Genomic DNA, 24,616 nt, shown 5'->3' with positions numbered 1-24,616 from the left:
TATTTTCAATGACACAAGTGAAATACAAGTTACTCCATATTTATTCCATGTGATCTTATATATGTTATTTTATTTCAGGTGTAAATGGAAATTTTTTTTGTAATTTTATTCTCTAAGTCTTAATGGAGAATTCTATTTTTATTTTTATTTTTTACAAATCATCTCAAATCATATAAAAATGGACTATTAGATATAAACTTATAATTGTACTAATAGATATTTAATTTTTCAAAACAAAAACAGCACAATTTTTACCAAACAGGTGTCAAGTTATTGATTCAGAAATTTTAACAGGAAAAAGAATTTTCTAAACTTGTTTTGTTTTTGGATTTCTTGAACGCACGACTTTACCAAAAATGTTTCATATTTTTTGTTTCAATTTTTCCAAAACAAATTTTTATTATCAGATACAGTTCGATTTCTACTCAAAATATGATTGTTAAAATCAGGCTAAAACGGACCCTTAGGGTGTTAGTAAGAAAAAGAAGAGAAAAGAAAAGAAAGGATAGTAATAATTTCTATTTGTGTTTGGATAGATAGGGGAGAAAGAAAAGAAATGATAGTTATTCTTATTTGGATAAGATAGAGGAGAGAAAAGAAAAGAAAGATAGTAGACAAATTACTTTTTTACCCTTTTATAACCATGGGACTTGAATGGAATAATAAATCTATATATTGATTTGTGGAGGTTAATTTTGGTACTATCAAAATACCACTAAAATCACTTTGCTTTCTCTCCCTATCTCTCTCTATTTTTTTAAAATTAAAGAGAAAACAAATAAGAGATAAGGAGGGATAACTATCTCTCCGTATATCTCCTTATCCCTCTACTTAACTTACCCAAACACAAATTTACATTATCCTCTTTTTTCTTTTCTCTCCCTGTCCCTCCGAATTAACCTTACCAAACACACCTAAGAGTTACGGTCATCAGATTTGATTTGATTGGATTGTTAAATGATCTAAAACTAATCCGAAGTTAATTTTTTTTTTAAATTTATAATATGTTAATATGAGCATGGATATTGTTATCGGGAAGAAAAAAACATCAACAGGAAAAAACAAAAATCTAAAACCCACCGAGTTGAATTGAAAACATTAAACGAACAAACAGAAAACTCGACCAAGAGGAAAAAAAACACAAGTCACAGAGTCTGACATACGTGGGCTCCACAAATAATTGATTCGATTTGAAGCAGAACTCCGAATTGAGAGAGAGAGAGTGAGAGAGAGTGAAAGGAATGTGGCGAAGGAGGTTTAATAGCATAGCAGGGCCCACGCGCGCGTTGACGGAGAAGAAATGGGACGCGCTGGTGGTAGGCGGTGGCCATAACGGCCTCACCGCTGCTGCTTACCTTGCTCGGGCCGGCCTCTCCGTCGCCGTCCTGGAACGCCGCCATATCATCGGTGGCGCCGCTGTCACCGAAGAACTCGTCCCCGGCTTCAAGTTCTCCCGCTGCAGCTACGTCCAGAGCCTCCTCCGCCCCTCCATCATCAGGTTCGGACTCCACATTCTCCGTACTCTATCTATATATGCACACATACACATATGTATATATTGAGCATTACATTTCCAATTGAGCTTCAATTCCTTATAAACTGTACATATATATATATCTACACACATATATATGTATTTATTTATTTATAATTGTATATAATGTGCATTACATTTCCAATTGAGCTTCCTGATAAACTGTAAACGAAGTTTATTTGGTATTATAAAGGGAATTAGAGTTAGTGAGACATGGAATGAAGTTGTTGAAGCCTAAGGTTTCATCCTTCACACCCTGTCTTGATGGGCGTTTTCTTCTTTTGAGGTCAAATCCAGAGCAGAATTATTCAGAAATTTTGAAGTTTTCGAAGCGTGATGCAAATGCTTATCCAAGGTTCAATTGTCTCAATTCACTCCAAATGATAGTTCAATGTCACTATAATTAAAGTACTATTCCTCAGAGTTTGTTATAGAGAACACTCATTTAGTCTTGTATGTATTGTGGTATAGATATGAAGATCAGCTGCATAAATTTTGTAAGTTGATGGACTTTCTTTTGGGTTCACCTCCTCCTGAAACACTCTATGAGGTTTCATCTTTTAAGGATCGGTTGAGGGATAAGTTGAAAAAATCAGTCTTTTGGAGTCGGTTCCTGCGGCAGGTTCTCTCCTTGGGGCAGAAAGATATGGTGTAAGTGGAAGTTTTTTGCTTTGACAATCATACAAGGTCCATTTTTTGTGATTGCCATAAAAATTTCAAATCAGCTTGAATGGGGAAACACACACACTGACACAAGCACGCACACACGGATTAGTTGTTTACTAACATAGCTTTTGATGATGCATTTTACTTTGCTTTGGCAGGGATTTAATGGACCTTCTATTGTCCCCAACATCAAAGGTTTTGAATAACTGGTTTGAGGTCATCATGCTTCTTAATTATGTGGTCATGTTTTGTTTGTTATGTTTTTGATGTTAAATGATGGTGTGGCATTGCTTATCAAATCTTGCTCCCAGGATTTTACTTCATTTCGTTCTCTTTTGATGATTTAAAGTAGACAAATGTTCTAGTAGACTGTCCTATTAAAATTTTGTATGTCCAGAAAACATAATGTTTGATTCTATTTCAAATTATTAAACTTTAATATGCATATGTTGCTTCCATATGCATATTTCAAATTAGTAAATTACTTCCATATGCATATGTTGCTTGCAACAATTTATTTGAAATTCGTTATTACAAAACATATAATATAAATTTGATATAATTTACAAAATTTTTTGACTTCTATCACCAGTACTAGCTTGACTGGTATCTCCTCCACCTCTCAGAAATGAGGCTAAGGATTCAAGTACCAATTGTAGTTCATCAATATGTTAAAGTTTGTAGTAAAAAATCGTGTATCAGTGCATTTTGTGCCCTATTTGCAAGGTTAAAAGAATTGATGACTGCGACACCTGATTTTATTCTGTTATGCCCAATATGGCACCGCGTCCGATACACCACATCTGCATCTGACAACCATGGTACCAACTATTTGGGGATGGCTACATGAATCTTATTCTATGATTATGCTCTGTTTAAAGTCATGATTTCAGTTAAACAAGACTATCTATTTCATTACTGTTTCAACTCAAGTTATCCCTTTCTCTTATCATTACCCTCAAAGTGGACCATGTCATTCTTTCTTACCTAAATTGATGTTTCATGCACATGGCCAAGCATATTTGTCGTTTCTCATTGATATTCAGCATTGTACTGAAAATCTGCTATGAGAGCTCTCAACAGATCAAATAATTCTGGTTTTTATTTTTTATGCTGTCATTTGCTTCATGCCCTTTGTGGTATATTAGTGCAGTTTTATACATGTAGTTTGAACACTTAGAATTTCTGAAGTTGTCATCTAAATGATGCTTCCCACCAATTTTGGTAATACAGATGGATTTGCTGAAGGCAACACTTGCAGGGGATGCTATCATTGGAAGTATGGTAAGACTTATTAAACAATGAATGTGCGTTGGGATTATATCAACTTTAAACCATTTTTGTGGCAGTTATTGGAAATTGAATCTGGAGAAAACATTGAACTTGCTATTTTTCTTTCCTCTCTTCCTCACCCTGCTTCCTGTGTTAAACCCTTCCAATGCACAATTTTATTGACTAAATGATTGGATGTTCTTATAAAAAATAGGGCTAAAATCATAAAACCCCCCTCTTATTTCCAAAAACTATCAATTAACTCCCTCAACTAAAGAAACTATCATATTACCCCTTGATGTTTTAAGAAGTCTATCATATAACCCCCTCTCCGTTAGTTTCCCATCTAAAACTAATGGGATCGTATCACGTGACAATCACGTGCAACAATTTTGACCAAAATAACCTTGTAATTCGTAATGACGAAATTGCCATTCTCACATTATAATTTTAGTTTAATAAAATACTCCCTTTGTCCCAAAATACATGTCTTGCATAGGGAATCCAACTTTTTATGGTAGTGGAGTTTTAATAGTTTTTTATTATATTGATAAGAGTGAAGTTTTAAATATGCCCTTACTAAAAGACAAAATAGTGCTCCGTAATTAGTGCAATTGTTTAGTTAAAAGGATAGTTTGGGGATGTTATAAAAAATAGTACATTTAATTTTGGAATGGGACATACTTATCAAAATTTTTTTTTTTAGAATGGGACATGTTTTTTGGGACATCCCAAAATGGAAAGATGGGCAAGAATTTTGGGACGGAGGCAGTATTAATATATTATCAAGGGCGTTATTGTCATTTCACAACAACTGAACTGTTCCGTCATGGAAAGGGGGCAACATGATTATTTTTGCTAGTTTAGGGGGTTGTTTGATAATTGAGGGGGTTATATGACGTTTTTGGAAACAAAATGGGGGTTTTATGATTTTAGCCCTAAAAAATAAGTGGTAAGAAGGTGGGTATGTCATCTTTGTTGACTTATTTGATGAAGTTAGATAGTGAAAGGGCCAGATTTGCCTTGGGTCGAGTCAGCAAGATCGAAGAGGTCCTGGGCCTCAAAGTGGCCTAGCAAAGACTGTCCCGAACCCAATTGAAAGGTCTAGTAGCTTCATTAGGCCAAAATCAATCCAATTCACTCAGCTAAGGATGTTGCCTGGCAATGTCTTGACCTAACTGCATACAGTTGGGGACCAAAAAAGAGGAATAAGGCAAAATGTAAACTTCTATAAATAGAAGTTAGAGAGAGAAGGAGAGGCATGTTGTTTGGAGTGTGGGAAAATCTTTCCATAATAGAGAAGTACATTTTCTTGCATCTTCATCTGGCGCCGTTTGTGGGAACGATACATTGATTTCAGCACCAAAACAATGACACAACTCTGGTCGGGAACCATGATCGGAGAGGAAGGCTCCCGTCAATACGGCGAGAATGAACGAGTCAGACATGATGACTTGATGCAAATCATCAAAACTCTACGACGAGAGAACGCCAAGCTCAGATCCAGGATGGAGCGAAGGGAAGTGTAACCACCCCCCCGTCCGCCGACGGAGGATGAGAGGGTGGGGGCATTATATATCAACTGGAGGGCAGAAAGAGAAGGATCCATCTATATAAACCTGCAACACAGAAGGCTTGGACCGGAAGACGAGAACATGCCGAGGTTATCCTTTCATGGCAGAGAGAATCAACTGCCGACAAGATGTTCGACGAATTGCACCAGTCAGATGTGAGCACTCACGATAAGAAGGTCACCGGGAAGCAGCAAGGCGATCTAAAAGCGCCCCCATTAAAAGACGTTGTTCGGACGTCGTCTCGGATGGTCGATTCTCCCTTCACGGAAGAGATACTCTGATCCCCAAAACCAAGAAAGTTCTTAATGCTAATGTTCACTATGTTTGATGGAACCAAAGATCCAACCGAACATGTATACCAAATCCAACTGAAAATGGCCATGGACACCGAAGATGATGCCCTAATGTGCAAGGTCTTCCCCACGAGCCTTACAGGACCCATGCTCAACTGGTTCAAGCATCTGCCGAAGGGATTGGTGAGAAGTTCCCGAGCGCTTTGCGATCTGTTCATAGGTCAGTACTTTGGCAACGGGCAAATAGAAAAAGGACATATCATGTTTGTTCACTATTCGACAATAGGAAGATGAGTGCCTCCAGACTTTCCTCACAAGATTCAATTTGGAGAAGAGGATGGTAATAGATTGCCATCCATCCTCAGCGGAGCAAGTGTTCAAACTGGCTATGCTCTCAATTTCACACATCCTTGGTGGTGATGTCACTAAAACCATGGATGAACTCAATTCAAGGGCGCAAGGCTATGTATAGCTAGAGGAGGATGAAGCTGTAAATACAAAGAAGACAACGATGGTCACGGTGGAGAACAGGTCAAAAGCCATAATGACCACTTAGAGGTCTCCAATAGCACAATCACAAGTGGTTCCTTGGAAGACTGAGAAGAGGCAGCGAGAAGACGAGATGATCACCCCCCTCAGAGTCACTTTGGCATGGCTGTGCCAAGAAAATAAAGTGATGTTCTGAACGCAGACAGCCGCTCGAGCAGTGAGATCAGTTAAAGTACTGCGCGTTCTACAGTGATTTTGGGCACCAAACAAATAAGTGCAGGAACCTGAGAAGACAGGTTGAGACACTGATTGCGAAAGGTGAGTTGGCCAACTATGTCCAGGCCAAGGAGTAAAATTGTACTGTTGATCAGATAAGGAGAAATTCGAGGTTGAACCCTCAAGAGGGTCAGCCAGTCCGGGTCATAAATGCCATATATGGCCGACCAGAGGTTGAGGATGAATCAGAAGAATTACGGTAGACACGCCTTCGGCAGGCCCACAAGATAAGAAGGCTAGGTAGCGTTAACACAGTCCGCTAGGAGGGCGATATGGCCTTAATAAGATTTGACAAGACTGACCTTTTCAGGGTTCAAACTCCGCATGAATGCCCGTTGGTGATTACCTTGATGGTGCCAAACTACTTGATCAAGAGAGTTTTAGTGACCCAGGCAGCAGCGCCAACATTATAACGAAGGTGGCGCTTGAATAATTGATGGTGTACCCAAAGCAAGTCAGGCCCACAGGGAACCCCCTAGTTGAGTGGTTGGTTTTGACGGAAAGCGAATAGAACCCATTGGAGTAGTTGAGCTGCCAGTGTGTGCCGAACTTGAAGGAGAATTTTGTCATAGAGGACGTTTATCCTTCTTATAACCTCCTGATGGGGAGGGGGTGGATCCACCGAGTCTAAGGTGTCCCATCCGCCTTACACCAGGTCATGAGGTGCTTGAACCCAGATGGGAGCTAGGTGATTGACATCCATAGTAACCAAGTAGTAGCAAAGGAATGCTATCTGGTGACGCTTAAGGCCAGTGGAAAAAGCAAGGCGATCGCCCATCTTACGGGCCCAAAATAACAATTACAAAGCCCTTTGCCCGGAAAAGCCAAGACCGGGATGGAGGAGTCAGTCCTCACGATGGAACCATTAGAGGAGGTGCAGATCGACCCCCTGACACCTGGGTGAACCATGAAGATAGGGTCAATGCAAACCACTGAGGAAAAGTAGCCGCTGATTGAAACCCTAACCAGAAACTTAGATGTATTCGCTTGGAGTCACTTAGATATACCGGGAGTCAGCCCATCCCTTTTGTGCCATTGCCTGAACGTTGATCCACATGTCAGACCTGTTCAACAGAAACAGAGGAGGTTTGCGCCAGAGCGAAATCAGATCATAGCGGAAGAGGTGGACAGACTACTGGAAGCAAGATTCATCAGAGAAGTGCAGTACCCTCCTGGTTGTCCAACACGGTGGTTGTCCAAAAAAAGAATGGAAAATGGAGAGTCTGCATTGATTTCACAAACTTAAACAAGGCTTGTCCCAAAGACAGTTTCCCCCTACCAAAGATCGATCAGATGGTAGACGCAACCACTAGGTATGAACGCCTGACCTTCCTAGATGCATATTTAGGTTATAATCAGATCCCTATGCATCCAAAAAATGAGGAAAAGTCATCTTTTGTGACAGAACGAGGGATCTATTGCTACAAGGTGATGCCGTTCGGATTGAAGAATATAGGAGCCACGTACCAGAGTCTAGTGTCACGGGCTTAGAGTTTCAGCACCACTCTAGCTACTCCCGTGCAGCACCAAGACGTTGCTTTTACTCTCGCAAGTACTTGGTCAGTCTAACTCCCGTGCCCACCTTAGCCAACACACTCCCCATGTGCGCTTACTAGTGTTGTAGTCCTCACCCTCTCCTCACTTGGCTTGCACACTCACACACACTAAGGCACTAAAGTTGGCAAGGAAAGAACACTTCTATTACTTCAAAGAATGCTTTGTACAAGGTTAGCTCTCAAACTCTCTACAAGGCTCTCAAGACTCACTCTAGGACTTGATGTCTACAAAACGAAGTCCCACTCCTATTTATAGACATCCCCAACCCTAATGGACTGCTAGGATGCATTCTAACCGATGGTGGAGATCGATTCTCTAGAATCTTCTCCCACCTTCTTCACACTTCTATATATATTTACAACATTCTAGAACTCTCCATATTACTCCACACAATTCTGGAGAACTCTAGAATATACTACATATTTCTACACATATCTAGAATCTTCCACACAACTCTAGACAGCTCCGGAAGACTCTAGAAGCTCCATTCGCCATGCAGTTGCCATGCAACGTCCTACTTAGCGCTTGCGTGGTGTAACCTCCATAGGCGGGGCGTGACACTAGTCAGCGAAGTTTTTAAAGACCAAATGGGCAAAACTGTGGAGGCGTACATCGATGACTGGTGGTAAAAAGTAAGAGGAAAGAAGATCACCTTATACACTTCCAAGATGTGTTCGACACACTGGGAAAGCACGACATGAGGCTTAACCCCTCCAAATGTTCGTTCGGAGTTTGCTCTGGACAATTCTTGGGGCACATTGTTAATTGCCAGGGGATCAAAGTAAGTCCAACCTAGGCCGAAGCACTAGTGCAAAGAGAAGAGCCGAGGACCCTCAAAGAAGTCCAGACTCTAACAGGAAGAATAGTCGCGCTTAGCAAATGCATCTCGAGGCTGTCAGATCACTGTAGGCCGTTCTTTGACACAATAAGAAGTAACGGACGACAAACCTGGGGGAGTGAACAACAACAAGCGCTGTCTAGACTAAAGGAATACATGAAAAGTCCACCAATCCTCTCAGCCCTAAAGTAGGACGAACGACTGTATCATTACCTTGCGGTATAGAATTCTGCAGCAAGCGTCGCCTTGGTTAGAGAAAGAAGGGAAGCAATACCCCGTATTTTACGCAAGTAAAACAATGGCTGATCCCGAGAAAAGATATTCAAAGGCAGAATGAGTCATACTAGCACTGATGTATGCCAAACGGAAGCTCCAGCAGTATTTCAATTCCCATCCGATTGTTGTCCCCACCACTTATCCGATCAGACAAGCCCGACCTGTCAGGTCGAATCACAAAAATGGCGATCAAATTGAGTTCATTCGACGTTACATACAAACCTTGAATGGCCATAAAGGGCTAAGCAGTAGCTGATTTCCTACTGGAATGTGAGGCAGAAGATAAAGTAGAGGTACCGGAGGAACTGCCATGAAAGCTTTATGTTGACCGGTCGTCAAACCAAATGGGGGCATGCGTAGGCGTTAAACTGCAGACTCCCAAGGGCACAACCCTGCACCAGGCAATTAAGCTTGAATTTATGGCAATAAACAACGAAGCAGAGTATGAGGCACTATTGGCAGGACTGAGGCTCGCCAATGAGCTCAAAATTAAGAGTCTTTGCGTTTTCAGCGACTCACCTGATGGTGAAGCAAGTGATGGGGGAGTATAGTACCAAGGATATCACAATGGAGGCCTACCGTTCTGCTGTCGAACGAGAGGTGAAAGGATTCGACCAGGTCAGATTCACACAGATACTTAGAGAAGAGAACTGTGAGGTCGATTGGCTTGCTTGCAACACATCCAGTTCAGGCGAAACATTGACGAGGGTAATGTCGGTAGACGTATTGTATTAGTCGTCCATCTTTGAAGCGTCATTCAGCCCCGATCGTCTGCTGGTGTGCGTCATGCCGTATGAGCCTAGCTGGATCGATTCGATAATGTTATACATAAGGGATGGTGTGTTGCCTGAACTGAGGGATGAAGCAAGGAAAATACGAAGCAATGCAACGAAGTATGCAATCCTTCACAACCAACTCTATCGAAGATCCTTTTCAGGCCCCTACTTAAAGCGCATCACCCCATCAGAGGCTAGACAAGTCCTGCACACCATTCATCAAGGGGTGTGCGATAATCATATAGGGGGTAGATCCTTGGCAAACGAAGCCATGACCCAAGGCTATTTTTGGCCGCGCATGTCACGAGATGCAGAAGAATATTCTAGGAGATGTGACAAGTGCCAAAGATTTGGATCACTGATACACCAACCACCTGAGGACTTTCACGTAATAGCCAAGCCATGGCCTTTCGCACAGTGAGGGATGGATGTGGTTGGGCCACTACCAAAGCCAAGGTCACAAAATATGTACATCCTGCTCGCAACAGACTACTTCACCAAGTGGGTAGAAGCGGAACCTTATCCTAGCGTCACATACACACAAGTGAGGTGCTTCATATGGAACAACATAATTTGTCGGTTTGGGGTTCCCAGGTTGATCGTCATGGATAACGGTACCAATTTGGACAACCGACATGTAAGGAAGTTGCTGGACGAGTATGGGATCAATCAGAAGCTTGCTGCAGTAAGCCACCCGCAAGGAAATGGAAAGACTGAAATCACAAACAGAATTATTTTCAGTTGCATAAAGAAAAAGTTGGAGGACAAGAAAGGCAAATGGCTAGACGAACTCCCGAACGTCTTGTGGGCTTACCGAACAACCCCAAGAAGGCCAACCAGTGAAAGTCCGTTTGCTATGGCATACGGCACGGAAGCAGTGATACCGACCGAGCCAGCAGTACCAACAGCTCGAAGCATAACATGGAACCAAGAAGAGAACAACAAAATGCTAAAACTCAACCTCGACCTGATAGAGGAAAGTAAGGATTCGACAGCAATCAGGCTTGTTTCATACCAGCAGACGCTCGCGAATAGTCACAATAAGAGGGTGAGGCATATAAGCTTTGCCCTCGGTGAGCTAGTACTAAAGAGGGTAGTGGGCATCGTCCCAAAAATGATGTGCCCATGGGAAGGACCTTACAGAGTTACAGAAGTCAGAGGAAAAGGGGCATACAGGCTTGGAAACGTTAGCGGGAAGGCGAATTGACAAGCTATTGAATGCAAACTATCTAAAGAGGTATTATCAGTAAAACAACACTATCATTTGGTTCCAAAGTTGTTCATTTTTTCTTTTTTCCTTATGTATTCGCACTACGTGCGTGAATGAAAAAGAAAAAGGAAAGAAACCTACTAAGCTATTTATACATAACGATCAAAAAATTAGTGGTAAGTGGCATTATTAGCCGAACTCCAAGCATTTGACCAAGTCAGTGGCAAACGGCGTTATTAGCCGATCGCCAAACACTTATGAAAATTTACCAAATTAGTGGCAAGTGGCTTTGTTTGCCGAATGTCAAGCATTTGACCAAGTCAATGGCAAATGACATTATTAGCCGATTGCCAAACACTTGTGAAAATTTACCAAATTAGTGGCAAGTAGATCTGTTTGCCGAACGCCAAGCATCTGACTAAGTCAGTGGCAAATGGCATTATTAGCCGATCGCCACACACTTTTGAAAATTTACCAAATTAGTGGCAAGTGGCTCTGTTTGCCGAACGCTAAGCATTCGACTAAGTCAGTGGCAAATGCCATTATTAGCCGACGGCTAAACACTTGTGAAAATTTACCAAAATTAGTGGCAAGTGGCTTTGTTTGCCGAATGCCAAGCATTTGACCAAGTCAGTGGCAAATGACATTATTAGCCGATCGCCAAACACCTGTGAAAATTTATCAAATTAGTGGCAAGTGGCTCTATTTGCCGAACGCGAAACATTTGACCAAGTCAGTGGCAAATGGAATTATTAGCCGATCGCCAAACACTTGTGAAAATTTATCAAATTAGTGGCAAGTGGCTCTGTTTACCGAACGCCAAGCATTTGGTTAAGTCAGTGGCAAATGGCATTATTAATCGACAAACATTTGTGAAAATTTATCAAGTTAGCGGCAAGTGGCTCTGTTTTCCGAACGCCAAGCATTTGACCAAGTCAGGCAAATGGCATTTTTAGTCGATCGTCAAACACTTGTGTGAAAATTCACAAAAACTTTTTAAAGAAGAGAAAGGAAGACAAAATAAAATTCAAATATTTTATTGTCATTCATCAGAACACAAAAGATGTTTACATTATAAATAATGTTCACATTACAAAATCAATCTAAAAAAGGAAAGACAATAAGACCTAAACAGTCGCATCACTCTCCCAAGTGTGCTCCACATCATCCCGAGGATCATCTCCACGAGAGGGAGAATTCAAGTCGGCCACATTCTTAGAAGAAGTTGGGTTCTGATCATTGGGAGCACGACCAGCTAGAACCCCCCGTCTCTGGAGGTGAGACCGCTGATGCGGTGTTGAGAGGCTGGACAACAGAGATGGGGGGAATGACCCCAAAAGAGACGATCTCCTTGCACTCACGGGAGCAGGATCGGTGTAGTGTCCAAGGGGTTCTATCCTGAGATCATGATCACAATCATTTAGATCGTCATAAGACCTTCCCTACCCTTCGGTAGGAGAGCGATCTGTGAATCCGTCTTTATACCCCTGGGCGTATCTAAGGGCCCAGCACGAGAGAAGCGAGAATGGAGGGCTTTGACACCACCTTTAACCCTGCTCTTCTCCAAGGCAGATCGAGCAGCCCACTCATCCTCTAGAGCGCCTTGGAAGTCATTTATCTCCTTCTTAAGGCCAGAACGCCTGAGCTCTGACTCTTTCAGCCCTACCTTTGCCTTCTTCAGGTCGTTGACAACTTCTTATAGCCTGAAGAGAGGGTGATCACTTTTTAGTCGGCTATCTCGAGAGCCCTCTGCATAATGACCATTTCGAATGGAGTCTGTATGGAAACAAGGGCATCTATCACACTCAGTGTAAACAAAGCAAGATCAAAACGATCGGGAAAGAAGATGAAAATATGAAAATCAAAGCTACCTCCATAGCTGAAATAGGAAACTGAGTGAACATCTCCGTTCGTGATATCTCTCTCTGCACCCGTACGTCACTAGGGGACCACATGTGCGAGTAGTAAGCCAAAGCGGTTGGACCATGCCTAAACATGGTATCACTGGGAGTGACCATGGAATCGTCCGCCCTGGTGAGCTTAGGACCCACAGAGTCACAGTAAGAGGAACGGATGAAGTCCCCTCCACTCCTCCCGACGTGCTGACCGGAGTAGGCGTGTCAATCCGACCGGTAGGCCGGTCGTGCTCGAAACCCTTGCCCTCTGAGACAAGGGAACATCATTTAGATCCGTGTCACTGCTCCTCTCAGATGAGGGCCTCTTGCCCTGTGCCCTCTCTTTAGCAGACTCCTCCCGAGTATGTGAGGAGTTGGTGGAACCGGAAGCAGCAACAGGACTGGGCCTTGGGGAACTCCTGTTCCTTCCGAACGAGGGTATCTGTAACTCATCTATGCAGACCCCTTTAAAAGAAATATTATTAAAAGCTTCTGCACTTATTAAGTTGGGAGTTGAAGGGATCTTGATCCACACGTTCTGCTCCAAATTACGAAGCCTAGCCCTGCAAGTGCTATAATCCAGAAGTTCAAATGGGATTTTAAGGTAATGGCAGATGAAAGTACAAAAGTGCGGAAGACAAATTTTACATATACACTCGCTCCTATGTTTTTTATACTTAACATATAGAGGGACTGAACATTCACTAAAGCTTGTAGGGATGGGATAGTCTTTAGAGGTAGCAACCTGCCAGGCCCCCCTAACATCTATGAAGTTTTTCTTCCAACCCTTTTCAGAATCGGGGTTACCGGTACAGAATGACTGTTTAGGAAGGGGGAAGAGATGACAGTACCCCTCATTCTGTCGGATCCTACATATCCTATATCAAAGAAGAAGGTCCAGAATGTCTAGCTCTAGATTCCTTTCTTGATTTAAGATCAAAAGGATCGACATGATCCTAAAGAAGTTGGGATTTACTTGCAGTGGCGAAAGATTCAGTTTGTTGAGAACGAAATGAAAAAGGGGATGTAAGGGAAACTTGACCACGTTCAGGTGAATGGTAGAGAAGAGGATCTCCCCTTCTAAAAGACCGACACTGGTCTTGACATCAACATTCCTAAGACAACGTCTAAGATAGACGTCACTGGGAATCTCACACCGGACACGAAGGGAGCTAAGATCACTGACTATGGTGATAATGAAGGGAATTTCCCCAAAAAAGAACGATTGAGAAGAAAAAGGAAAAACTCTTTTAGAAACAACAAAGGAACATAAATGACCTTGATGAACTGAGATGGAAGATCGCCACCAGGAAGCTACAGACCGGAAATCTCAAAATCTTGCAGGAGAAGAACTTCTTTTTACCAGAAACAGAGAGAGGGCCGGTATGTTAGAAGGACGAAGGAGACAGAAGAGGAGAGAGAAGCATGGGTCAAAGTTTAAAAAAGGAACCCACACGTTGATCAAGGCAGCACAGCAATGATGATGCCGCGGGTTTCAAAGCACGGATGTCTGTGCCAACCGTCCGCATCCCCACGTCATCACATCGAGCCATCACATCATAATGTACTCTCCCTCGTTAATCTCACCCTAATAAATTAGAGAGAGATTAGGAGGCAGGTGAAAGGGCCAGATTTGCCCTGGGCCAAGTCAGCAAGATCGAAGAGGTCCTGGGCCTCAAAATGGCCCAGCAAAGACTGTCCTGAACCCAATTGAAAGGTCCAGTAACTTCATTGGCCCAAAATCAGTCCAATCCACTCAGCTAAGGATGTTGCCTGGCAATGTCTTGACCCAACTGCATACACGACAAAGATGAGTCTCCAATCGAACGGGCCCAAAAGATAGAATCCAGCCCATCAGCTCACACCTTGGGGACCAAGAAGGAGGAATAGGGCAAAATGTAAAATTCTAAAGAGAAGTTAGAGAGAGAAGGAGAGGCAGGTTGTTTGGAGTGTGAGAAATCTTTCCATAATAGAGAAGAATATTTTCTTGCATCTTCAGATAGTGTATTATCTTTTTACTGCAGTGGCAGTATCAAAATTGCATCATCTACAGGGAGTTGTAAATTTGTGTAACCTATTCTTCTATCAGTAACTCTTATGCACTTCCAGACAAAAATCTGTGTTAGGATAATCAATGGATTCATTCCCTTTCCTCTCTTTAGGTGGCTTAGATGTTCTTTTTGTTGCGGGTCTAGAGTTCATTACAATGGCTTGAATGATGATCCTATTGCTTGATAGAATTATTTATTTATTTTCTACTTGTAAATATGATAGTAAAGTTGTTTTATTAACTATAAAAGAAATGCTACAATGAGGTTTGGATGAGTTTCTCAATTGTGTCGAGGGCTGCTGGTTTAATTGATTATTGCATCTGTTATTCTAATATGCATGGCATTTTAAGTTGACTATAGGCAAGTATCCATACACCTGGGAGTGGCTATGTTCTTCTACATCATGTAATGGGTGAAACTGATGGTGATCGCAATATTTGGTCGTAAGTATCTTCTTTCTGAAGTTTATGTAGTGGAAAACTAATTTGTTAACTATGTGTCATGAAGAGCAAACTGTCGGCTTCATATCAACATAGATGTATTACATACACCACAAGCATATATTGATTACCATCATGCCATGCATGTAATGTGTTTCAAGTGTCATCTCAAATGAATATTGGTGGCGTTTCATTCAGGATACAATTTTTGAACAGAATGCTGCTATATGAATCAAATGGTTGTCTTCCTTTCTGGTTCATTACAGATATAATTCATGATACAACTCTTTAATTTTTTTTTCGCCTAGTTTCCAACTCTTAACTTTCTTCATTCCACCATGGGCAAAAGTTATAAGTCCTACCATATCGGAGGAGCAGAAAACTCTGCAGATACCCAAAGCATTAATGGTTGGAGTAATTCAATTACACATATAATACCGATGGCTTGCTTTGTGATTATAATAGATTTAAGTTCCTCAAGTTGTGCAGCTATCAGTTTACTTTGTTCCATTACACGTTCTCTCATTTCTTCTGATTCTAGCATCTTCGGCTTGGAGCCTTTAAAATTCCTCAATCCATTGACTGAAAAATTGTGTACGGCCGTTTTTCCTGGGATTCATACGTTATATTAATTTTTCTTAATTGGGTCAATTTGAGATAGCACTTATGAGTGATTACACGTTCAGACTATACATATATTACTTCTGGTAGGCATATCATTGAATGTTGTTAGTTATATGACCCACATTCATTGTAGGCATGTTGAAGGTGGGATGGGTTCTGTATCCTTGGCTATAAGTAAGGCTGCTAGGGAAGCTGGGGCTCATATTGTAACTAGCGCAGAGGTATTCTTTTGGTAATCATTCCTGCATCCTCAATGGTAATATGTTAATGAAAATACATGATTTTTTTCATTGAATATGAAAAGTGAAAAAGAAAAGAAAAGAAAGATAAAATATATTTCCCTTCAAGCAATGCCGGATATTTCATTCGTTCATCAGGTTTTGGTTCGACAACCTGTCAGTGGAAGTTATAATAAAATTCCATAATTTCCTTTATTCCAGGATTTGTTCAAAGTTTTGTAAAATTACTGGAAGTTTCATGCAGATAATGATTTCATTTAAAAATTTATTGACATTTTTAAATGGGTCATAATGGAAATGATTTCTTTAAATTTTGAATATTTTTTCGAAACTTAGAACCCTATATTGCATTGTAGAAGTAACTATTCAAATTTTTATGAGGCATTTTTCAGTTGATGGTCATTTTTCACTGAGGTTATGGGTTCCCTTCATAATTGTAACAATTTTAAGTGTTATTGTCATTCAAATCTTCTTAAAATCAAGGTTAATGTAGAAGACTGAAATGAACATCAAAAACAGTCTTTTTAGTTAAACCTATTCACCATCCAATACTTAGAAATGATGATTACGCATGGAAGATGTTGATCCCACTCTCGAACCAGTGGAAGCATGTAAAGCAGCCAATAGCTAGGATTCATTTTTTTAGTTCTTTCTTCATTCTCCTGTCCCACAATTAGGTTCACTATTTAGAAATTTCTCTCAAATTTTTATTACTCACCTTTCTCTTTAGGTTCTGCAATTGATGGTTGAAGACTCTGGCAAAGTAAATGGGGTAAGTTCACTCTATAAATTTCTTCAGCTAATTGATTTGAATCTTTCATCAAAACAGACTTGATCCTTTTTGGCATATATTTTGAAATTCTAGGTATTGCTGGCTGATGGGACACGTTTGTATTCTTCGGTTGTCTTATCTAATGCAACTCCCTATAAGACTTTCTTGGTAAAGACTTCAACATTGCTATTCTTTTTTTTCATGTTCAGGAGAAGCATGGAACCATAAGCAATTTTTTACTTGTATCATAAAAAATGGAAAAAGAGCATATGTTGGCTATTGGATGTGCTATTGTTAATTGATTATGTTTTGATCAAGGGCTTTGCTTTCCTGTGCAGGAACTAGTGCCTCCAAATGCTCTGCCAGATGATTTTCTTCGTGCCATTAAGTACTCTGATTACAATTCTGTATGATCTGTTTGCTAGCAACTTACTTTTATTAATACGCGGTAAATATACGTCTTGATTTTTGTCTGCTCATTGCTGGCAAAGGTTCCTTTTAATTTTAATTTTTTTTTTTTCAGTATTACTCTAATTGAAAATGCAGGGTGCAACTACTTACCTGAGGGGGATGTTGAAAGGAATAAAAAATTGAAGAGAGAAATTAAATATGAAGAACACAAGGATATAATAACGTGGTCCGGCCACTACGGCCTACATCCACGGCACACAAAGCCCAGTGGGCTACATCACTTTTATTGTTCTCTCTAAATATTGGTTACAATGAGCACCTCTTTTTATAAGTGAAAGAATACAAGAGATAAATATGGAAATACATTAATGGAGGATTCCTAAAATCAAATATCACTCTCATCAATATTCTATCATAGGCTAATTATCAAAAAAAAATATATATATTCTAGGCCAAAATCACTCCTATTATATTCTCCCAACAGGGGGAAAAAAAAATGGAATGCAGGTTGCAACTCATTTCTGCTATAGATATGCTAAGACGTGACATTTAAAATTAACCAAAGGCTGACACATCGATGTATTATTACATTGAACATAGTGCAATTGGTCTGTAATGAATTTTCAATGCTTGTATGGTTGGGATAAGTGGTACTGTCATTGGATAAACACCGAGTTCTATATTTCAGTACTTTGTGTACGACCATTTGATGTTCCTTTAAATGTTTTATGTTATCTTGTATTCTCATTATTAGAAGCCATTTTCTCTAAATTAGCTTTGTTTTTCCATATAATAAAGAGGTCAGCCAACACATCTGACCAGTAGAGAAAAAATTAAATTTGATATTAATGTCATCTAGAGCCCTGATTAGGCCACGCGTTGTTATATTTTAAAAAGATTTTGAGTCTCAGATTTTTACAAACCTATAACCCATCTTGTGGATAAGGATAGCAATTTACAATTTTCTTTGGGTCATATCCTGGGAATATATAAATAAGAGTGATGTTATTGATAGGTTGAGAGGGGTTAAATTATAATTTCTGAATATGATTTTTCTTCAGTAATATCAGAATTGGTGATACCGATTGGCCAAATGCTTGTATTTATTCCACTCCCAACAGGCACTGTGTGTAGTTACTCCCTTTGATGTACAACCTTCCACTTTCCTTCTTGATCATCAAAGGATGAATTTTCCTCTTGCCAATCAGAATTTTCATTCAATCATTAAAACTCAAGTCAACTCAATGATTGCAGTAGGAAATTTATATTTTTAGAGTAGTGATACTCACACCGAACACTTGCAGTGAATTGTCTAACCAAATAATTTTTAATTGGTTATTTATTGGTTATTTATACCAAATACAACTAAGTGGAGGGCTCTCCTTCTTTATTTGTTGCATAATTGACCAATTAAAAGAGTAGGTCTAGTAATTCATTGTAACTATTCGGTGTAACAATCATTTTCCATATTTTTATAGGTGATGTGAACTACAATTGCATTTATTAACCTTTCATGGAATTTTATATATGTGTGTCTATTTTTATTTCTATGGATGGAAAAGTTTGTTTATTGGAGGTAATTGAAGTTCAGTTTCATATTGTTGTTGCTGAAACAGGGAACAACAAAAATTAATGTAGCTGTCGATTCGTTGCCCCTGTTCCCTTGTTGCAAGTTGGATCATCCAGACGTGGGTCCTCATCATTCTGCTATCATTCATATCGGCTGTGAAAGGTGTGCGACTATGCTAATGAGTCAGTGTTATTTTGCCTTCCTTTTCACTTATATTCAATTTTATATTTTCAAAGTTAGTTTTGGCCCCATCTGTTTTTTGGGCCTACCAATGTCCTTGTAATATAAAGGAAATAAATTCTTACTCATCTCTACTTCTACTTTTCCTAATTTCTAAACCAATGACATAAAAAGGGGAACTGACAGCTGATTGAGAGCTTCTCAGTTCTCTTACAACTTGTTCAGGTATAGGGAAACAGCAGATTAGCTGTCTTGAAAGACTAAGATGTTGATGGTGATGCTAATAAACATTAGAAGTTTTTTTGCTTCAGATATTAAACTTGCCACTCTCTTTAGCATGAGTGGTCAGTTTCAATTTGCTTCACATAGAAGAAATTTTAGATGAGGATAAAGCTAAGTCATGCTGAGAGACAGGTGCTGGCCCAAAAGTGTAGCAGATTATTTTACATCATATTTCAATTGGGGTAGAAAGACATATCTGAACTCACATAGCAGATGCAATGATGTGGGAATAAGGCCTGGCCGCCTGAATGACAAAGATGGCGATTATAGTATGGTTTGACTTTGTTAGGTCAATAGGACTTAGTTGACTAATTTCGTTCAAACTTCGGGTCTGTATTTTATTTATTTTTATAAGTAAGTCTGTATTTCATTTTAGCATTTAATTAGTGTTTCCAAAGTTGGTTCCGTTAGTTGAGTTTCCTCTATCCAAGGGTAAATTTGCTATTTAGAGGTACAACTGAGGGCAAAAGGTAGTTGCAAGTCTCAATTATACATTCAGCAAATTAGGATTCATATATATATATTGCATTCATATCATTCAACATGCTAGGGTTTTCAAATTATATGTTTCGATTCATCAAACCTTTTTTGGAATGCATAGGATAGTTTTTTGAAGTTTCTATTTTGAAATCCTAAAGAATCCAGGACAGTTCTTCTTCAGTTGGTTGATGGATCAAGTGAAAGCCACTGGAGTAATTCCGATCGATTGATAGCGTGTTTGATTGAACGAAACCTATGAAAATTGAGTTTCGAAAAAGGATTCTAACTCTTTTGGCCTTGATAAAAAGAAAAAAAAAAGAAGTTATAATAATAGTAAGATTCAAACTCTCTCATCCCTAAATCTTTTGTGCTTCTTTGATCTATATAGACACCCAATGGTCTTAGAAAACATATGCACAATCGAAGCAAGCATAACTCAAGCATATACAATCATATTGAGTATATTGCAGCAATTCAATTGCTAGAATTTTCTTTCCTTTCCCTCTTTTTTTTTTTTTTTGGGTTGGGGGGGGGGGGGGGGGGGGGGTGGGTGTTTGTCATCAAACATCTAGATGGTGAGCATGATTTAAGTGTCGAACAACAAACAATCCAAGTGCTACAAGGATTATTCAACACCAGAAGTATCTTCAATGCACCTAAGAAGAGCGGGCGATACTAGTCATGGAGATCAATGTGTTAAAGGAGGAGCGATTTTGTTGATTGGCAGCTACAGTGTTTTAGAGCATCCGGCTTGAGTCTAGTTTAGAGGTAACTAGGGGATTATTGGGTTTAGAGTCTCATTAACCTAGTTGTAAACCTTTTCTCATAGCAGATTTGATCTGTCTGAACTAGGTCCCATGCTTTTCTCTGATGTGGTTTTCCGTGTAAAAAGCACGTGTTCATGTAATATGGATGTTATCTTTATTTAATTGCTTCAGATTTGCAAACATAATGGTTATGACTTTCTTATATAGTTATTCAAATTACAACTAATAGTAGTTCAATTTTCGAATTTCTTTTAAAGTTTGTTATTTGTTTGTCATCACATATTCACCCTCTCTAGGTCTAGATGGCGACGTTCGCTTACTCTGACTCAGAGCCTAGAAAATGAGTCAGTTTTTTGTTTATCAGAAATGCTACAGTTCAAGTTATTTAGATATATCAGTTAGGGGTGTAACGGAACTTCACACTCTTAACAATAAAACATGCACCTAATTCCATTCTAAGCCTTTTTTAGTTTCCTTAAACTTAATTTTTTGGCATTTGTGGATTATTTTCTGCCTTCTTACGTTGCTCTTCTCATTGCTATAGCATGGATGAAATTGCCTTAGCTTGTCAAGATGCTTGGAATGGCTTACCATCACGAAGACCTGTTATGGAGATGACAATTCCTTCTTCATTGGACAAGACTATTTCCCCCCCTGGTATGATGCACTTATTGTCCTGGTGCATTTATCTGTTCTTTCATAGCGACATTATGTATATTAAGAGGCCGATATTTAGTTTGACGCATCAAAGTTTTACATTTTTTTTTTCTTCCAAACAAACCCGCTCCCCACAACCACCACCCCAACCCCCCCCCCCCCCCCCCCCCCCCCCCCCCCCCCCTCCTCTCTATGATTTGTTGCAACACTACAGAGGAATGGAAGAAAGTAGAAACAGAGTGTAGTATGGAATGAAATAGAAATGCTGCATGAATAGGATGCTCATTCTTGTTCCATTTTTTGGTTTCAGACATATCTAACACTGTATTCTGCTGTTTGGTTGTAGACATGGCATGCTGCAGTAATTAAATAATCATTCCTTTTTCCTGAATTTTGTTAGATTAGGTTTATATTGGAACTGTGTGGAATATAAACTGATTCCTCCAATATACCACTGTTTATGATTGTGGTTGGTAAGCCAAACAAAACAAAGGGATAAATGAATAGATTAGATGGGGAAGAGAGATGAAGGGAACTGGTTAGAGAAAGAGAGAGGGAGAGAGAGGACTGTTTATGATTGTGGTTGGTAAAGGGAAGCTAAACAAAACAATGGGATAAATGAGTAGATTAGATGGGAAGAGAGATGAAAGGAACTGGTTAGAGAGAGAGAAATTGAACTAAATTGAGGGTTTTGACCCCTTCATAGGAATGAGTCAATCTAGGTTATGCAATTATGCTCCCTCACCTGTTATTTCTGTGAGTGTCTCACATATCTAGGAAGCATATGTTTTTGTACTTGGGCTGTTTCTGAAATTAATGAGTTTGAAATGCAGAGATTAAGATGGATGGTGCAAAACAAAATATATAATTATAAATGAATATGTGTGAAAAATTTTTAGGTGGAACAATGGAAGGACAAGATGAGATATGTTAAGAAGGCTGTGCCGTGTGCAATAATGAGGGGTAAGACCAGCAAGGAGGAGGAATGTGATTCAAGTTTTATGGTTTTTTAAGGACATGAGAACACCAATAAGATGTAGGTTGAGGGAATGAGAAGACATCTGGTGCATGATTTAGAGAAACTATGGTCTTAGATGGATCTGAGCGGCTTAGAAGATTAATGTAGCTGAATCCAAATACTGGGAGAAAGCTTTATTGGGTAGAGTTGAGTTGAAGTTGATCTGGATTTTCCTTATTTAAATTGATATTAGGTGAAGACATGAGTGTCTGTTATTTCTGAAACTTGAGCAGTTCTCTAAAATATTTGTCCAAAATATGAGGGGATTTATTCTTAGATGTTAGAAACACACGGATGCTTCAAATATTTATGTGAAATTAAATTATGTATATAATTGATTATTTATTTATTTTTTTCCTTTCATTTTGTGCTCCAATATTATTTTTTTCTCCTCGTGCAGCATTATTGTTTTTACACAAATGCTTTCCGCATCAAATATGGGGCTATAGTAAACTAATGGATAAAGCTTTGCTTGTAAAATAATCGGTTCATACATTATATTGTAGAAATCTTGCCATGTTCTTGTAGGTAAGCATGTGATCAGTTTATTTACGCAATACACGCCTTACAAACCCTCAGATGGTAGCTGGGAGGATCCTGCATACAGGGTAAATTGAAATCTATCCAAGAAATTTATTGTGGGTTGGGGACAGTGTGCCAATGCATAATAACCTTTTCTTTCGCTAGTGATATGTCTGACCGTTATTCAAGTGGCATGTCCTCTAATGCTTTGAGTACATCCACCTTTGTTGGCAGCTGATATTTTTATTCCCTGTCCTCATAGGAATCATATGCACAACGATGTTTCACGCTGATTGATGAATACGCCCCAGGCTTCAGCTCATCAGTTATCGGCTATGACATGTTGACACCCCCAGATCTGGAAAGGGTGATTGGTCTGACAGGTATTCTGCTATTACAGCCATGAGTCATTCCTTTAGAGGAAATTATACCGGCCTAGCATGGGAAAGTTTCGATTTTTTATAATCTCAAAACTACAAAGTATGCATTTTGAGACTTGCAATGCTAAGAATTAAGCAACATATATGCTACGAGGAATTAAGCCTATGGAAAATAATTTAAATTAAACGATTCTATGGGGAAAATGTACTAGTTATTTACGGGGAAAAAATGTATTAGTTTCTTGTTAAATGCATAAAAACCAGAAAAATAAAATAAAATAAGTAATGTTTTTAATTATAAACTTTGATTTATTTATTGTGTATATAATTTGATAGGGGGAAACATTTTTCACGGTGCTATGAGTTTGGATTCAATTTTCTTGATGCGGCCTGTCAAGGGGTGGTAAATTCCAGCTTTCTTCATGTTGAAGTACTTCTGAGCCTGATTAGCACGGATTTTCCATGGATGATTTTAGTTTGAACTGTATTTGTATCATCTGAACTCATCAATCATGAATAAAATGTCTCAGAATTTTGGTCACAGGTCAGGTTACCAGACACCTGTTAGAGGGCTGTATATGTGTGGGAGTGGAACACATCCTGGTGGTGGCGTGATGGGCGCACCAGGGCGGAATGCTGCACACATTGCTATTAAAGATATCAAGAGGCGTTTGTCTTGATGTTGCTGTTCTCTTTGAATATGGCATGGTATAAGTAAAAATGAAAGTGCTCCTTTTGTTCAATTCTTTTTTCATAATGTGTTAACAGTAAGCATCACTTGTTCTTCGAAGAGAAGATCCATTTTCCCCATCAACCGTTCACAGAAGTCACCTAACTGCCTTGATGCTGTATGGCTTTGACTGTAACACTAAAAACATGATGTGGTTTGTAAATTTGGGATTGCCATTATTTTCCTTGTTTGATTCTCAGGGCTGGACTAATAAGTAGATTTTGTGTTGTTTCAGTTCCGCAATTAAATTATTTATAATAAACTGGGTTTTGAAGTGGATTAGTGGAGAAAAAACAAGTGAAAGTAAAAAGGAATGAGGTTCACCCAAGCCCTCTTTCCACTTCTCCAAAATGTTGAAAGTGGATAGTTGAGGATTTATTTATTTAAACCATAAGTTCGAGACCACCCTTATCTCTAACGCTTTCCCAACACAAATAGCCTCGAGACCACTCTATCGCTTTCCCCAACACAAATAGCCTCTGCCAATGTAGCCGACTGCGCACGAAAATGTCGAAGCACCACACCTTTGACTACATCCCCTTTCGAATTCCTGAATATCACCGCCCACCTGGTTGCAATCTATCGTCAAACCATGCATCCATATTGCATTTAATCATTCCTTTCACCGGTGGCAACCGTCTATCTCTAGACACACCAAGTCTCGTAAACTAATTGCTTTGAAGACACAAAGTGCGGATAGGGGATAATCTCCATCTCTCTCTAACTTTATGACAGTTTTAACGGCATATGTTCAATAGATTCACCTTCCATTCCACAAACCGTGCACACATCCTCCTTTATCACACCTTTCAATTTGAGATTTTGTTTTACAGGAAT

General features: G+C 39.6%; 1 protein-coding gene across 3 annotated transcripts; it reads left to right on the top strand.

Annotated features, from left to right (window-relative positions):
• The first annotated feature begins 1,103 nt into the window (after positions 1–1,103).
• On the top strand, positions 1,104–24,013 carry LOC132302951 (uncharacterized). Of its 3 annotated transcripts, none has more exons than XM_059799967.1 (16): positions 1,104–1,498; positions 1,728–1,889; positions 2,006–2,185; positions 2,359–2,416; positions 3,434–3,484; positions 15,068–15,150; positions 15,905–15,992; positions 16,741–16,782; positions 16,876–16,950; positions 17,121–17,189; positions 18,810–18,925; positions 21,017–21,129; positions 22,676–22,755; positions 22,932–23,052; positions 23,386–23,452; positions 23,580–23,737. In XM_059799967.1, coding segments are annotated over exons 1-16 (1,563 nt in total). In that variant the 5' UTR covers positions 1,104–1,241; the 3' UTR covers positions 23,581–23,737. The 3 variants fall into 3 exon arrangements, with proteins under 3 accessions (XP_059655950.1, XP_059655949.1, XP_059655948.1); XM_059799966.1 differs by having other exon boundaries at positions 1,105–1,498; positions 2,359–2,395; positions 23,594–24,013; XM_059799965.1 differs by having other exon boundaries at positions 1,106–1,498; positions 23,594–24,013.
• Positions 24,014–24,616: the final 603 nt, after the last annotated feature.

This window comes from Cornus florida, unplaced genomic scaffold, assembly GCF_030987335.1.
Source record: "Cornus florida cultivar Cherokee Brave unplaced genomic scaffold, ASM3098733v1 CherokeeBrave_3.0.0_Hap2_Chr04, whole genome shotgun sequence".
NCBI lineage: Eukaryota > Viridiplantae > Streptophyta > Magnoliopsida > Cornales > Cornaceae > Cornus > Cornus florida.
This window is presented reverse-complemented; position numbering and strand designations above follow the sequence as displayed.